Source organism: Pyrgilauda ruficollis, unplaced genomic scaffold (genome assembly GCF_017590135.1).
Source record: "Pyrgilauda ruficollis isolate IOZ18807 unplaced genomic scaffold, ASM1759013v1 scaffold10, whole genome shotgun sequence".
Taxonomy (NCBI): domain Eukaryota; kingdom Metazoa; phylum Chordata; class Aves; order Passeriformes; family Passeridae; genus Pyrgilauda; species Pyrgilauda ruficollis.
In genome coordinates, this window is record NW_024508101.1 from 1,248,535 (window position 1) to 1,264,464 (window position 15,930).

At 54.4% G+C, this 15,930-nt stretch overlaps 1 protein-coding gene across 1 annotated transcript; it reads left to right on the top strand.

Moving 5' to 3' along the window:
• The first annotated feature begins 1,320 nt into the window (after window positions 1-1,320).
• Window positions 1,321-3,680, top strand: LOC121351428. Its single transcript, XM_041463571.1, has 2 exons — window positions 1,321-1,534; window positions 1,838-3,680. Exons 1-2 carry the CDS (start codon window positions 1,352-1,354, stop codon window positions 2,357-2,359), a joined length of 705 nt encoding a protein of 234 aa, XP_041319505.1. The 5' UTR covers window positions 1,321-1,351; the 3' UTR covers window positions 2,360-3,680.
• Window positions 3,681-15,930: the final 12,250 nt, after the last annotated feature.

Here is a 15,930-nt window from a genome sequence, read left to right on the forward strand (position 1 = left end):
AAGTAGAGGCAGGCTCAGCTGATAAAAGGTGCATTTACCGAGATAAGGGAACAGCAGAGCTCCAGCACTGAGCTGCTGCTATTTCCTGCACAGTCCTGGCTGCTCCACCTCGGGAGGAATCCGAGGGCAGGAGGTGCTACATGAGAGCACAGAGAGGTTTTGGATGGGTGATGGAGAGAGCTGTTTAAGGCTTACCCCCATCCAAAGGTGTCTGCTGTTACCAGGAAGAATCCCAAGGGAAGTCAGAGCCTCACAAAGATGCTAGGCATAAATGTAAGGTCTGAAAAAGCCCAAAATCTCCTCTACAAGCTCCCAGCAGCACCTCCAGTGTGAACACACAGTGCAGTATCAGTGCCTCGGGGCTCCCACAAAACAGATGTTGGGTAGTCCCACTCAGCATGGTCCTCTCAGTGTCTGACACCGAGCCTGCAAACCTGCTGGTTATGGCCAGGATCACGGAATCCCAGAATGGTTTGTGTTGGGAGGGACCTTGAAGACATCTCGATCCAAGCCCTGCCACGGGCAGGACCTTGAGGGTCTCTGTGGTGCCGCAGCGCCGCTGCACCGTGCAGGAGAGGATTTGGGGCTGAGCACGGAGCTCTGAGCAGCACAGAGCCACAGCTGCGAGCTGTGAGCTCCCACAGCAGAGCTGCTCCTTCCTGCAGGCACGGAACAAACTCAGCAATAACCATCAGGGACATGGGGGCGATGTGTTTGTCCCCTGCTGCAGCTCAGGGGGCTGTAGCCAGCCTCAGTAAGGAGCCCTGCAGCAGACAGTTCGTTCTCTCTGTGCCCCCAAGACCAAAGATGTTATTTTCCAAACAAAGAGTGAAAAAAACACAGACAATTTTTCATCTGTCCCATCACTGACCCTTTGTCCAAGGCAACAGAAATAATTAGAGCTTGCTGCAGCCTTTTGCTAATGAAAAATGAGGTTTGGGGCCACCCTGCTCTGCATTTGAAGTTCAGGCTCCAAGAGTACGTGGACGGCTTCATGCCCGTGGATTGTCTGACTCCTGCATGCTCCTTCAGATATTTGGTACATTCCTGCAGTGGGTGGTGAGCCACAAATCAGGGTCAGAGGTAATCCCCAATTATTTAGCCCTTTTACTGTTCTCGTGCTTGCCAAACAATTCTCCATATCAGGATTTGCTCATGACCTTAAGGGACGTTGCCAAGGATTTAGGAGTCCCCCTAAAAGGAGGATCCAAATGAAGTTATTACATTCTTGGGCATCAAGTGAGATTGCTCGAGAGTTGAGTTACATTTTCCTGGGGATCAGTTTTCATGAGCAAGGACTGATGCAATCATCAATTCTCCTTCTCGCTTGTGTTAGCTGAATTATTTCTACATGGAGGGCTCCTTTACACCACACGATTCAGGCAGCAACAAAATGTTTAGAAAGGCTGAATTCCCTCAAGCCATCCGTGGAGCAGCAGCTCTCCTGAGCGCTCCTCCAGCAGGGCTGGGAGTCACAGGACCGCGACAGCTCGTGTCCAAGGGGATTTGCAGTTATTTACAGAGGCACGAGAAGGTGAGAGTTTGGGGGCGGGCTGGGAATCCGAGACTCAGGATCTGCCTTTTCCCCGGGACTGTCCCCTTCCGACCGCGGGGATTTGGGGGAAAACGTTCCAAAAATCCCTGGCGCTGCTGTCTGATGGAAGCCTATGTGGGCAGCGCCGGGAGTTAACAGATGGGTTGTGGATTCGAGCTTACGATAAGGTTACTGAGGGTGGTTTTGTTTTAAAATGTCTCTTACTTAATATATCCATGAAGGCCAGGCATGTGCCTGTGGCCTGTAATCAAATCGCTGACTCTCCCTCTCTCCCATTTCCAGCAATCCCGGCTCGGGTTACTGGCACCGGAGGTGAAAGCTCAGCCCTGCCGAGGCTGGACGGGCGGGATGCGCTCAGCCCTCGGCATCCTCGGCAGGAACACCCCGTGCTTTCCGCACCAGGGAGAGTTCCTGCGGGAGCCAGGCTGTCTCTGGCAGAGCTGGGAGCGGGGTTCTCTCCCGACCGAGCCCGGCAGCTCCGCGGCTGCTGCTCCGGCACGGGCGGGAGGCTCCGCCGGGGGACAGCGCCTCCATCCCCGCGGGGCCTGTGCCCTGCAGAGTGCGGTCAGCGTGGCATGCAGCCTGCCGGAGCTCCCAGGAGAGCTGCACATCTCCTTTCCCAGCCGCAGTGTCCGAGGCGGGGGAGAGCGCACAGCCCTGAGCCGCGGCCGGTCCCCAGGGACACCGCGGGAGCTCAGGCGCGGTGCGAGGAGCAGTTTGACACCCACCGGGCTCTGCCCCAGCCTTCTGGGAGTTGCAAAAGCCCGATCTGGTGTGAAGCCGGGCGGTTTCAGCCGTGTGTGACTCTCGATAGCACAGCTGGCCGCGCTCGCTGCCGTGGAACCGTCAGGAACCGTCACGAGTCACGAGTCGAGATTTAATATTGCAAATATGTGCATCCATCGCTGCTTCATTGCACTGGCTTAGGCTGCCATGGGCTCTGCCTGGATAAAGCACTGGGAAAACACAGCAAGAGCTGTTGTCTCTGTGCCCTCCCTCCGGCACGACCCTGGAGCGCTGCCGGGCACGTGAGAGCTGCGGGAACGACGCTGGCATCGCTCAGCGAAACTCGCCCCAGGACTATTCAAATGAAAGCCATTCCCCTCTTTGAGCAGAGATGTTTGCCAGCACCCAGTGCAGCAGTGGGAGGAACGTGTAGGTGGAAACTATTTGGAAGTGGCAAAATTTGTGGACATTAATAAGAGACTTTAGCCCACTTTGATAGTGTGTTTAATAAAACACCGGCTTCCCGGTGACATGCTGCCCTGCCAAGCCCCAGCAGCTCACGCTGTTTAACCAGTTCCCCCCTGGCTCTTGCACCATCTCGTGAGAAAGAACCCCGGGCGTGCACAGCCGGCACACCCCGGGGCTGCACAGGCCTCAGCTCTGTCTGCACACGGCCTAATCATGGAATCTGGGACTCATGGAACGGGCTGCCTCGGAAGGGACCTTAAAGTTATCCAGTTCCACCCCTGCCGTGGGCAGGGACACCTCCCACTGCAGCAGGCTGCTCCCATCCAACCCGGCCTTGGACACTTCCAGGGATGGGAGTCCACAAGCCAAGAGCCATTTCAGAGGTGACACCCTGGCTGCTGCAGGGGGGCAGGGGACAGCGAGGGGTGACAGCAGGGTTTGGAGGGGCAGGGAGGATGAGGAATCGCTTCTCCTCCCGCTGCTGGCGTTGTCTGGTGGATGCTCTGCACAATGGGATCTGATCACATCCCTCCTCCTGCCTCACATCAAACAGTGAGTCAGCGCTGGAGCCCCATCAGATGTCTCTGCCTTGGCTTTCAGATCTGGGAAGCAGAGAGGATGGTGCTCTGTGAGTATGCAAAGCAAGGAAAGCAGGGTGCCTTCAGATCTGCCACTTGGAAAATACCACGTTATTTACTTTCCACTGGCACCCACGTACCCCGGCAGGAATCAGCACCACTGAGGCTCCCAGGCTGGGGAGATGTTGTTCTTTCGGGGGATGCAGGTAACAACAGCTACGGGGCTGAACTGCATCATGTCTGAGTCAAATATTAACACAGAGAATATTCTCAACTTGCTAATTGAGTCAAAAAACTTACACACCCACCCCTAAAAATAATAATAAAATAAAGCTGGGAGAGGCAGCAGAAGAGCCCAGGAGTGTGTTCCTCCTGCAGTTCATGTGAGGACATGAGTGAGTTAAACCTTGACCTCTCAGCTCAAGGTTTTGGGACAGTGTCTGTGTGACCTCCCTGCCCACGGGGTGTGAGGCACCTGAGGGCCAGGTTGGGGGGAGCTGGTTCAAGCTGCAGATGCCATCAGCACAGCAGGGGCTGCTCCTCAGGGCAGTGTGGGGAGCTGGGGGCTGCAGTGTGCCTGGGAGGTGGTGGAGTCACCACCCCTGAAAGTGCTCAAGAGCTGTCTGGATGGGGGGCATGGTTTAGGGGTGATGGTGGGACTGGGTGATCTCAAAGATCTCTTCCAACCTTGCTGATTCTGTGATTCCACGTGATTCTGGGAAGGGGCCCACGGGGAACCCAGTGGGCTTTGCCAAGATGCCACCAGCTCCTGTGGCTGGAGCCAAGGGACAGCAAGCCCAGGTGCTGCACGTGGCCTTCCTCAGCTCATTCTGGTCTTTGTGGGATCCCATGGGACCTGCTTGGAGGGCTTGGGGTGTCCCTCAGCTGGCTGAGGGCTGCACTTGTCTGTATTGACTGGGGCTGCTTAAGGTGTTGGGGGAGGAAAAGGGATTCCTGGCACTCCAGCTCATCAGGACTTAATGAACATTTGGCCCCTTGGAATAAATGGGATGCAAAGAAAATGAAGGCAGAAGGGGAAGTGCAGGTGCACGAGGCCAGACAAGCCATACACATGACATCGTTTCCTCGTCAGGCAGACTGAAAAAACCATTCCTTGGCCAGGAATATCATAGAGCTCTGGGGCAGTCTGGAGCAGCCGTGGGAGAATGCAACCCGTCATTTTCTAAATAAGAAGCCAAACCTCTGAATCCAGATCCACCTCCTCCCAAACTCCCAGTCTGATCCCATGTGCATCACGAGCCAGATGTGGCTTGGGCATTACTCCTGCTGCAAATTCAGCTGAAATAAGCACAAACAGGAATTAAATGGAATAGGAAATACTCATGGTGGATTTCTGCCTGATCAAGATCACACAAAGTTCTGCTGGCTGCGTTCCTCCAGCATGGAGCTGGGACCCTCCTACATCACTCCTGGACCCCTCTGTGCCATACACAGCCCTGATTCCAGCCCCCAAAACACCACCTGGAGGGGAAGGTTCAGGTTTAGGTAAAACCCAGCCCACCAGGACGGAGAGGAAGGCAAAGGACACCCAAGGCATCCCCACGAGGAGTAGTATTTGACAGGAATGTCTCTCATAGTGCCCTTCCCTCTGTATCAGCAGGGATCTGGCTGAGAAGTCCTGGAGCAAACCACAACTGAGGGTGTTGCTGTCTTCCCCAAATACTTTCTCTAATGAGGTTTTTAAATAGTTTTGCCCCGCCTACACTGGCAGCCAGAGCACTTTCATCTCCAGGTGAATGGGAACCGAGGTGGGACTCAGCTGTCTGCCGGGAGCATCATTTCCATACTGCAGCAGGCACAGCAGGGAAGAGCTCCAGCTCCTCTGGGAGCTGATCCCGGCGCAAATATCCACCTCGTGCATCAGTGCTTGAGATGCAGCGTGGGCTGGCAGCACGGGAGGGCCTCTGGGTTCCACCTGGGCCCACGAGAGCGGCCCTGAGCACACGGGTACCCGCTGGAAAATGAGCTTTGTGAGCAGGACTCAATTTGTTACGACCTGCTCCGAGTAACCACACACCTCTCGTTCTTAGGTGGCAAAGATCACGTCTGTCCCGGAGGCTTTGGGGTGGGTGTGGAAGCGCTTTCCACAGAAGCATCTCGCCCCCCTCTCCTCCCATGCTGTGCCGGCGCTGACGTCGCCGGGGAGGCGAGCGCTCGCCCACCCGCACCCGCCGAGGAGGAGCCCGGACTCCCGGAATTCCAGAACCACCGAGGCTGGAAAAGGCCTCCGAGATCATCGAGCCCAAGCTGTGCCCGATCCCCACCTTGCCATCCTCGGACACCTCCAGGGATGGGCACTCCAGACCTCTCCGGGCAGCCCCTGCCACGGCCTGACCACCCTTTCCATAGGGAAATTCCTCCTGAATTGAAGCCGTTCCCTCTCCTCCTGTCCCTGTTTCCTGGGAGCAGAGCCCCCCTGGCTGTCCCCTCCTTTCAGGAGCTGTGCAGAGCCACAAGATCCCCCTGAGCTCCTTTTCTCCAGGCTGATCTCATTCCTCTGCAGGGGTGTCTCCCACAGGCATCAGAAAACCATAGGATATCCCGAGCTGGGAGGGGCCACAAGGATCATCGGGTCCAGCTGCTGGCCCTGCACAGGACACCCCAACCACCACATCAGAGCGGCCACCGTGCTGGCCTCACACACGGGGCTGCAGGGCTGCTGGGCTCTGGGAGGTCAGACAGGGCTCTGAGCTCTTCTTCTAAGGCAAAAGGAATCATTTCCTCCCCAAACATTCACGTGGGCTGTACTGCAGTAGTCTGGGGAAACAGAAATGGCCACACAAGTTTATTACAGCTGTCCCTTCTGATTTTATAAACTGCACGTCCCCATGATGGAAACAAAGCCCAGCCCTGGAGAGCTGTGAACATCTGCAGCTGCTGCCCAGATGTGGTTGCCCGGAGCCTGAGCAGAGGTTTCAGGGGAAAACCCCCATCAGCCTCGCACCAAATGCCAAAACAGAGGACACAGGTTTTGCTTTGTAACCCTCGACCGAGGAGACATTAGGTGCCTTTGATCTCCAGATAGAAAAATGATCTTTTGATTTCAGATTATGAAAATGAGGAACCATCTGCTAAGAAACAGCTCCGGACCCACGTTTTATTGAGGCCAGATGGTGTCCAGGGTTCCTACGTATGAATTCAATTAGCTGCTTGTGTCTGCGTCAGTGAGTCTGGATCCACCCAGTCATGTTTTTGGAACAAATATTGTAATATTCCCATGGATCCTCCAGACAGTGGGAGGTGTTTCCTTCACTGTGAAGGTTTTGGGAAGTGGTGACTTTGTCTCATTTTCATCATTTTCATCCCTGCTCTGCATTTGTAGTCCCTTGGTTCTCAAGGCTCAGGGTTTTCCCTGGATCTCTGAGCCAGCTGTGCTGAGTGAAGACATCCCTGACTCCAGTTTGCCCATCAGGGCTGAGGTTTCAGCCCCTGGGAACCTCTCCCGTCCACCTCTCCTGCACAGGGACTGAGTTTTAGCATTATTTGGAATATAACCCATCTCCCACATCAGCCAGACCTGCTCCAGCCTCCTTTCCACAGTGCTTACAGGGCTTTACTTGGGTTTAGCCCTGCTGAGAGCAAGGTCCCTGTTGCCAGCACCTTGCAGCCTGGAAGGGTGGCACAACAGGAGACCTTTCACAGGATGCAGGATGTGGCAATGAGCAGTTCCCTGAGAGCCACAAGCCCCAGCACAGCTGGATTTCCTGCCTGGACAGCCAGGCTCTGCAGATCCCAGTGAGCTCCCCTCACTTTTCCAGTCTAACAATCTGGAAGTCCCTGCTTGGTGTTTTATCCAGGTATGGCACCACACGTTACCCTCAGCAAGCTGCACATTTGCAGCAATTTCCCTCACTACAGGGTTGGAAGGGGGAAAATCCTGCAGTGGGAATGGGCAGGGCAGCAGCCTCAGGAGCAGCAGGTTGTGATTTGGGGCTGGAAGGGCCTCACTCACATGCCTGACCTCGCCTTCCTCTGCATCCTGGGAACTCACCTGCCTTGAAAAATGTTCCTGAGCAGGAAGTATCCCTGGCAAAGGGATGGCATTTGTTGTTTTCCCTTGACTTTGTTGTTTTCCCTTGACTTTTTGGGGAGGGATGTGGCTGTCCAGCTCAATTGCTGCTGACAGACACAGGCTCTGGGCACAGGGTCTGCCACTGCCCACGGTGACATCTCTTGTTTCAGGTTCAGGGCTCCTCACCCAGGATCTGTGTTTGACTGTGGTTTTCCATCCCTGGGAGTGCTGGGAGGTCCATCCTCTCTCTCCCTGCCTTTCCTGCCATGGGATCACGCTCTGTCTGGGCATGCTGTGCCTGCTGTGCCTGGGAATCCCCAGGGCACCTTTCTGGGCTGGCTCTGCTCCTCACCCTGCATGGCTGTGATTACAGCCCCATTACCAAATTAGAGGATTATAAGCATAATAATGCACAGAGAAACTACTAATTTCCAATGATTTCTCCTTTTAAAAAGAAAATCCAAGCCCTTTAGCAGATGGGGTTTGCAAAGAGCTCTGAAGGAGCAGCCATGAGGGAAGAGCCACAGAGCAGAGGGATGAGAAAATGGAGCAGGTTCTCATTAAGGTGCAAGGTGTGTGAATAATTACTTGAGGAAGCACAGGGAAGGCAGGGCTGGGTTCACCCAGGATCCCACAGCCACTGCAGGCTCCTCATGTGCAGCTGCTGTGGGTCTGGAACACGATTTCACAGCTCTGCCAAACCCAAGCGTCCCTCACCCCTTCCTTCCCAGGAATTCCCAGGAATCCATACCTGATCCCACATGCCACTTGGGGTTTTCCCTCCTCTTGGTGCTGAACTGCTCAACAGAGCTGTTATTGCTCCCAACCCAGATTTTAGGCAGCTGGTTCAAGTTGGACACCCCTCAACACGGATTAGTCAGCTTTACACCGTACTCATCCTCTGCTCACTCAGCTCCATTGACAATCACCCCCACCACATGTCCTGCTTTTCCAGCCTCACACTTTGTGTTATTCCATGGACCCAGCAAATCTCCCTGGATCTGCTGGCAGGTCCTTTGGGATTCCCTTAGAGCAGCAGGCAGCAGCTTTAGGGCTCCCAAACCTCGACGCAGAACCTTCCAGAAAGGCTGAATCCGCCCACCCGTCCCCATCTCCATCACACATTACAACGTCACCCCTGCAAACCACTTTGAGGAAGGTTAAGAGTTGGCTGGTTGAAGCCAAAGTTGTGACTAATATTTTTTGGGGAAAGTACTTGATGTCAAAACAAGTGAGAAGTGAAGCGGAGACGTGGTGGAGAGATGTGGGAAGGGATGGAGGGGCTTTTTGGTGCCAAATTTCCCTCTTCCCTGAAGGGAGAACCCAAGTTACCTTATTTCTTCATGTAGAAAGAGACAGAGAAGGAAAACAGAGAAGGAAAACAGAGAAGGAAAACTTCCTTCTTTACTTCTTTTACATCCTTGCGTTTCTAGAAAGCTGCTGAATCACCCCCTGTGATGCAGCATCATGGAAAAGGGTCCCCTGGTCACGACAGTGGCCACAGGCCAAGCCCCTGCTGGGTTCCAGAGCCGCTGGAGCCCCTCAGTGTCACCCCCAGCCCCTGCCCAGCGTGGGCAGGAGCTGTCAGAGCCCCCAGCAGTCCCTTTTCCACATGGCTCCTTCCCACAGCCACAGGCTGCAGGTTTCAGGCTTTCCAAGCCTTTTTTCCAGCCAGAGCAAGGTGTGCAGGCACACAAACACCTGGAAAAACAGTCAGAGGGGTCCAGCCCCAGGCCAGCCAACACATCCAGGTTCCCTGCTCAGGAGCCAGCGGGGTCAGGGGTGTTACATGGAAACCTGTGGGTTCTGGGACTTGGGAAGAGAAATAAAACCAATTATTTTCAGTCATTCAGAGCAGGCGAAGGACTCAACCCTCAGAACTACTTTGCTTCCAGGAGTTATTCAAACCCTGTGGAGCCACACATATTTGTTTATTAACGAAGTGCCCGTGCTGGCCGAGCCTCCTCCCTGCCGGCAGAGCCCTCTGCGCCCGCTGCCTGCGGAGGCTCAGCTGCACAGCTCATTTCCCATTTCCATCCCCAAAAAGGCCAGTTGAGCAGCGGCTGCTGCCCCTGCAGCCAGCAAGGTGCGCTGTGCAGGTGTGGGAGGGTGATTCACCCTGCAGCAGCCGCAGGTTATCTGCGTCCTCTGGCTCCCGGTGCTTCCCCGGCACAGGCAATTCCAAGCACACCCAAATAAAGTCCCAAATCAACCCTGTCTGGCCTCACCCTCTTTCTCAGCAGAGGGTTTGGACAGCTTCCATGGCTCTCTTTCTCTTCCTCCCAGAGGAAGTTGGCCTCACAAGCAACTCCCTGTGGAGGCTGAGCCAGAAGGTGGGACCTGGCCTGCTGTCCCTCTCTCCTGACCTCTCCTGATGGGAATAACAACCTCCAAGTCTCTGCTACGCCCCAGACGGGCTTTCCTCTTCCCCACACTCAGCAGCCCCTTCCCAGAGCAGCCCAAGTACCCTCATTAACCCCTGCTCTGTCCTGGCTGCACAGCCTGGATGGGTGAGCCCCAGGTGAGCTGGGGGGATCAGTGGGGGCTGATTCCCGACCCCAGGATAACTAAAGGAGGCAGCCAGGCATGAGGAGCTGCACATGGAAACAAAACATCCCACCACATTCTCCTTCCAGCTGGGCCTGTTGCAATAGCACAAGGGGGGGATGGTTTTAAACTTAGAAGAGGAGAGATTCAGATTGGGTATCAGGAAGAAATTCCTCCCTGTGAGGGAGGTGAGGCCCTGGCACAGGGTGCCCAGAGCAGCTGTGGCTGCCCCATCCCTGGAAGTGTCCAAGGGCAGATTGGATGGGGCTTGGAGCAACCTGGGATAGTGGAAGGTGTCCCTGCCCATGGCAGGGAGTGGAGTGGGATGGTTCTTAAGGTCCCTCCCAACCCAAACCATTCCATGACTCTATAAACAGCTGTCTGGAGCCTGTCAACTTTGGCTACTCTTTACAAACTCATCGGAAATACTAAAATACCCTGATTTTGGTTTGCCATCCCTTGGGAACAGTGGTATTGTTCCCAGCCAGCAGCCAGGAGCTGTCAGGATGCCCAGACCATGACATGACTGGCTGAATGCCCCTGACAACCCCAGCTTCACTGGAAATGATGGGGCTGGGCTGGACATCCGGGTGCTGTGGCTTTGCCAGGCTCCAGCCCTCTCGGAGCTAACATGCACCAAGAAGCACTTCCTGGGAACAGACAGGATAAAAACTGAGCCCTCACTGCCAGCTCACCAGGAGCAGGACTCACTGCAGATAATCTTCAGGGACAGGGACCTGAGGAACAAGCCACCTGAGCAGAGGCTGCTCCATTAATCACTTTGGCTGCCCCCAAGCAGCGAGGTTTGAGGCTCCCTCCTCCATCCGAGACGCCGTGTCACACTGTGACTGGATCCTGTGCTGAAATGCAGCTGCCGGAATTATGGAGGTGGAAGACCTTTATTTAGCCCAATCTTCCATCATGAAACCTCCTCCAGACTTCCAGCAACCCCCTCCCAGAGCACTGAGTAACAGGACCAGCGCAGCTGCCTGCCATGACCTCCCCCGAGCCGCCGAGCCTTGTGTATTTTGGATACCAAACTATTTCCATCAGAAAGTAACTTCCTCAAAAAGTTAGTGGGAGATCTTGGGGCTTATTTTTCTTATGGGACTTAAGAATACAGATAAATTCTATTTATGTTTGCAAAGAAAACTCCGAAACCTCCTTTAGCCATAAAACAATTTGGGAGGCTGACCTGCCCTCGGGCTGTCGCCTCTCCCCAGCCATGGCTGTCGTTTGAGGCATCACCTAGCAACCCTTATGAGCAAGGCTTTGTGCCGTGCTGGGGTCACCACACCCACCACCACCTCACACATCCGTGCAGCCAACTTTCCAGAAAATCGAAATTGAAAAACCAACAACAACAACAACAAAAAAAAATCAACTCTTTTAGCAGCTTATTGACACTACTCAAGCGTTACTGATTTGGGGTGGAAATTCCCTGGCAGGAGCTTCTGTTTCTATTCTGTCTTGTTGGGAAACGTGGTGAGGAGGGTTTTGGGAGATGAGCTGGGGGTGCCAGAGCTGCAGCCCCCCTCTGGAGTCCCTCAGCCCCCTCAGACGTGGCCCCAGCAGGCTGGGCACTGCCAGGGACCGTGGGTGAGGTGCTGAGCTGCAGGACACGGCGCTCCCTGAGCTCCTGCGCGGGGATGCTCCCGGCTCCACTGCAGGAGCAGCCCTGTCAAGAGGTGGCTGCACATGCACCCCACACCCTCCACGTCCCCTGCTCACACAGACACCCCTGCCACAGCACACTGGGCTCACAGCTGGGAGCCAGAGCCTCTGTCCTTGGTGAGGAGAGCATGGACACACATGGACCTGGCACTCCCACAGCAGGAATCTCCTCCAGCTCCCAGCCAAGGACAGGAAGGCTGACCCAGGCCAAAGGAAGGCTGACCTCCATCACACCCTCCCAGGACAACCAGCCATTTGGGGAACTTCTCCCAGCTGGCTCAGGAGCACCTTTAATGACACACAGCTTTCCCTGTGTGACACTGAGAGCTGCCATGGAGCCACGGTGATGCCACCAGGGCTGGGGGAGGTGACAGACACCTCACTCCCCACGGGACACTGATGATCCCCCACTGTTGTCTCTTGCTTCTTTCCAATTGCAAGACAGGAAAACCCCTGGAGCCCAACAGGGCCGTGCCCCGAGGGCAGCTGAGCAGGACAGACGTGACTCAGGGCTGGGGGCTCCAGGTCAGCCTGGTCACCAGGTCCCACCAGCCCCCCTGGCCCCAGGGAAGTGGGATGGGGAAAGCCCTGGGTGAGGTGGGCACAGGGGCACTGCTGGGCCACCTTCCAGCTGGGCTTTGGGAAGCAGTGCTCGTTCTCGTGTCTCTCACGAGGTGTGCCTGTACAGATATCACACAGATCTGTCTGTCTGGATGCTCCCCTCCCTCAGCATCCAACACAGAAGGTTGTTCTTTACTTTTCTTGCCAGGCACTATCAGTCCATTGCCATTTTTTATCTCCATGCAGTTTCTGTATGGAATTCTCTGCTCTGGGACTCTTTAGGATGAAAAGCCCTGTGTAAGTTTGAAACTATCTCTGAGTGCCATTGAAATTACCTGGAAATAATATAACCCCTTCAGTTCTGGAACCTCAGCACGAGGCAGGATTTCATCTTTACCTGTCCTTGGCCAGGCACAGTCCTGTGCTCACCAAGGTGTCTGAGCACCTGCCCTGAAGTGACACCACACCAGGGTTCTGCTGTGGGGCTCACAACTGATGGATTTTCACTGCTTGGGTAAAGCAAGGAAAGAAGTGGAATACTGAAATGAATAGAAGTAAACCCACAGCTTCATTAGAAGTGCATTACGCCCTTTCCATCAAAAATCTGATTTCTGCAGCCTGGCTGGCAATGCCTCATCACTTCAATGCCACATTATGGCCCACGACATCCCGAAAATCACAGCAGCACAAATCTGTGCTGTTCTCTGCCTCTCTTCCCCAAGGCAATGAATTAGGAATGGTGAAAACAAAATCACGGGACTGAATAATAAAAATTAAAAAAAAAAATAAAGAAAGAAAAAGAAGAAAAAAAAAGAATCACAAGACCAGTGGTTGGGAGCCGGGTGGAGCAGGGAGGGAGCCCACAGCCAAGCAGGGACCTCTGCTCAGGCTCCCACCACCTGGACACACCACACAGAACCTTCTCAGCTGGGATTTCTCCCCCCTTTCTACCTCCTTCCAGCTCCTCAAGTCTGCACCTGAAAGAAGGCCCATAGGAACCAAACAGATTTACTGAATTTTATCCTTTTTTTTCCCTATAAGGAAGTGTTCTTTTTTTCTCCCATGAACATTTCAAACCTTGCACATTTTGGGGATGAAAGCTCCTCTGTGTGTCTACAGCTAAAGAGGGACTTTGACTTCCCAGCTGCCACTCTGGGGCTGATGCAAGCAGCAAGCTGACTCCCATTTCCCAGGAGACAGATCAGCCAGATTTAGGAAAAACTGAGCAGTCTCCTGTGCCAGGACCCATGGCAGATGCTGGGGGAACGGCAGGGATGGAGCTCAGAGCCTGTGCTCATTGCCAGGGATGCAACACAGGCTGTGCTCAGCTCTCCTGGGGACCCCTTTGGGCTCTGCACCCACATACCTGAGCTGGGTCCCCTCACCTGGGCCTGAGTGGGGGGACAGGAGATGGCCACACCTGGAAGTCCTGTAACTGCCCAGTGCCTGTGGAGGGACCCTGCAGGTCAGAGGAGAAGCTTGGCCAGGTATGTTGTCCCCTTCCCACCATGGCTGGAGTCAGGGAGAGGGATAGAGTGACACCTCCAGCCCAAACAGCCCTGGGCAGGAGGGGAGGCCACCCCTGTGCTCTCCATGTGTGCAGGACCCCAGTGCCTCACACACACTGCACAGTGTGGGCATTCAACATTCCTGCAAAGGAAAGGAGATTCTGGCACCTTCAGGAGAGAGAAACCTTTCATGAGCTGGAGCAGGGTTTGATGGGGAGATGAGCACCCTGCAAGTGCCCTCTCACTTGGGGTGACTAACCACACCTCATCCATCTCCCTCCATTACCCCTCTCCACCATCCTAAGGGCCTTTTTCCCAAGCTTCAGCCCAAGGCCACCGAGTGTTCTTTGGCTCCATCACAGTACAGTTCATCGCTTAAATTACTGTGCTAAATCCCTTGAGCTGTTACTCCCCAACAAGATCATCACAAAGCACCCCAAGTGGCAGAAGGCAACCTGCACGTTCCCAGAGTGCCTGTGCCTCCGGAGGTGTCAGGACTCTTCACTCCTGTTGGCACATCCAGCTCTGCAGTGACCCACATCGCCTGACTCCTGGTCTTGTGCCCTGATCACAAGACAATCTTTCCCTCTGCAAGAGCACCGGGAGCGAGGGATGAAACATCCCTTGTGTTGCCCAACACCTCCCCCACGGTCGTGCTCCACTCAGACCTTGGGACGTGGCTGGCAGCCAGGACCCTGCACAGCAAGGACACAATTCCCAGCAGCTCCGAGCCTCCAGGGGCTGCCACTCCCACCTTGGTAATCCCCGATTTTTACAGCACGGATTTGGGACTGAGGTGAACCTCGGGCAGGCAAGTCTGCATCACAAGCAATATCAGCTTTGGCCATGGGAATCTTGTTTTAGGGGGAAAAAACCGAGATAGCATCCTGGAAATTAAACACAACTTTCTGTATTCCCTCTTTTGCTTCTCCTGAGGCCAGGGAGGCCCCACTGCATTCTTGACAAATACAAATGCAATAAACCAAACTCATTTACGTGAGCCTACAGTAAGGATTCAATATCATGATAAATTTTACTCAGTGGAGCATCTTTATAAACTGAAATCCCGTGAATTCATCTTTTCAGGATATCCCCATTTCCCACCCTGCTCCAGAGCCCACTGGGAAATTTGGATCAGATCTGAGTGGGGACTCAACCTGCAAACTGCAGCAGACCAGTCAGGGTACTGGGGTACCGAGGCCAAACTGGGGCCAAACTGGTGAGAACTGGGGAGCCCAGCCAGGCTGTCCCTCCTCTGTGGATGCCATTGCTGGCACTGCACAGCAGCACGAGCCCTGCGCTGCATGGACCAGAGATGCTCAGGGGTGTCAGGTGCCACAGACCGACCTGCTCCCACTTTGGTTCTGATTCCTGTCTGAATCTAAGTTTTCAAACTGTCCCAAGATAAAATAACAAACTCTAGATGAAGCAATGTTCTGTAGAGCAGAAGCAAAGCCAAGGACTGTGCTGGTGCTGCTGATGCTCTGGGTCAGGTGTTTGCTGTGCCTGTATTTACACACTTTGAGGAGTCATTCCCTGTCTTGCAGAACTGCTTTCATGCAGTGGAAATATTTCTTGAGCATCCTGGAGCTTTACTCCATATTCTTTCTCATTCTTTCTGTGATTAACAATGGCCCTCTGCAGAAACAGATAATTTGAAAATACAAATGTTTTATTGATCACATTTTTACTGATCCAAACTGGACTGTCTCCTGAGGAGACAGACACCATGGCTTTGCATTACCCTGCTTTCCCCCGCTTGACCCATTTTCCCCCTCTCTTTCCAACAGAATCAAATCCTGCAACTAACCTTTAAGGCTTCCTTAGGCTTTATTTTGTTCCTATTAACCTTCTGCTTCTCTGGATAATTCTGCAGCCAAGAGTAGGTGTGACTCCCACGGCACAAGTCTCGCTGTGCTGTTGACTCATGTGCTGTGCTCAGCCAGCTCCTGGGATGGGAGGCTTATGCAACGTAGCGAGGTCTCCCGGAGCATATGCTGCTCCTGGAGCTGTGAGATCCCGGCGTGGTCTCCTGCTGGATGTGCCCGTGGGACACACGGGCTGCCAACCAGCCCTGGCTGTGCCCTGAGCACGCACACAGGGCCCCCCCTATACGTTTAACAGGCTCCCCCCTCCTCCAGAGCTAAAAATGAAATATCTGTGCAGGGAGGCTGCTGGGCTCTGGGCAGGGGTGGCTGTGCAGCTGCTGCCCGCCCTGGGCTCCGGGAGCTCCCAGCGAGGAGCCCTCCCCGGGTTTTTAAAGGGCACTCAGTTCTAAAC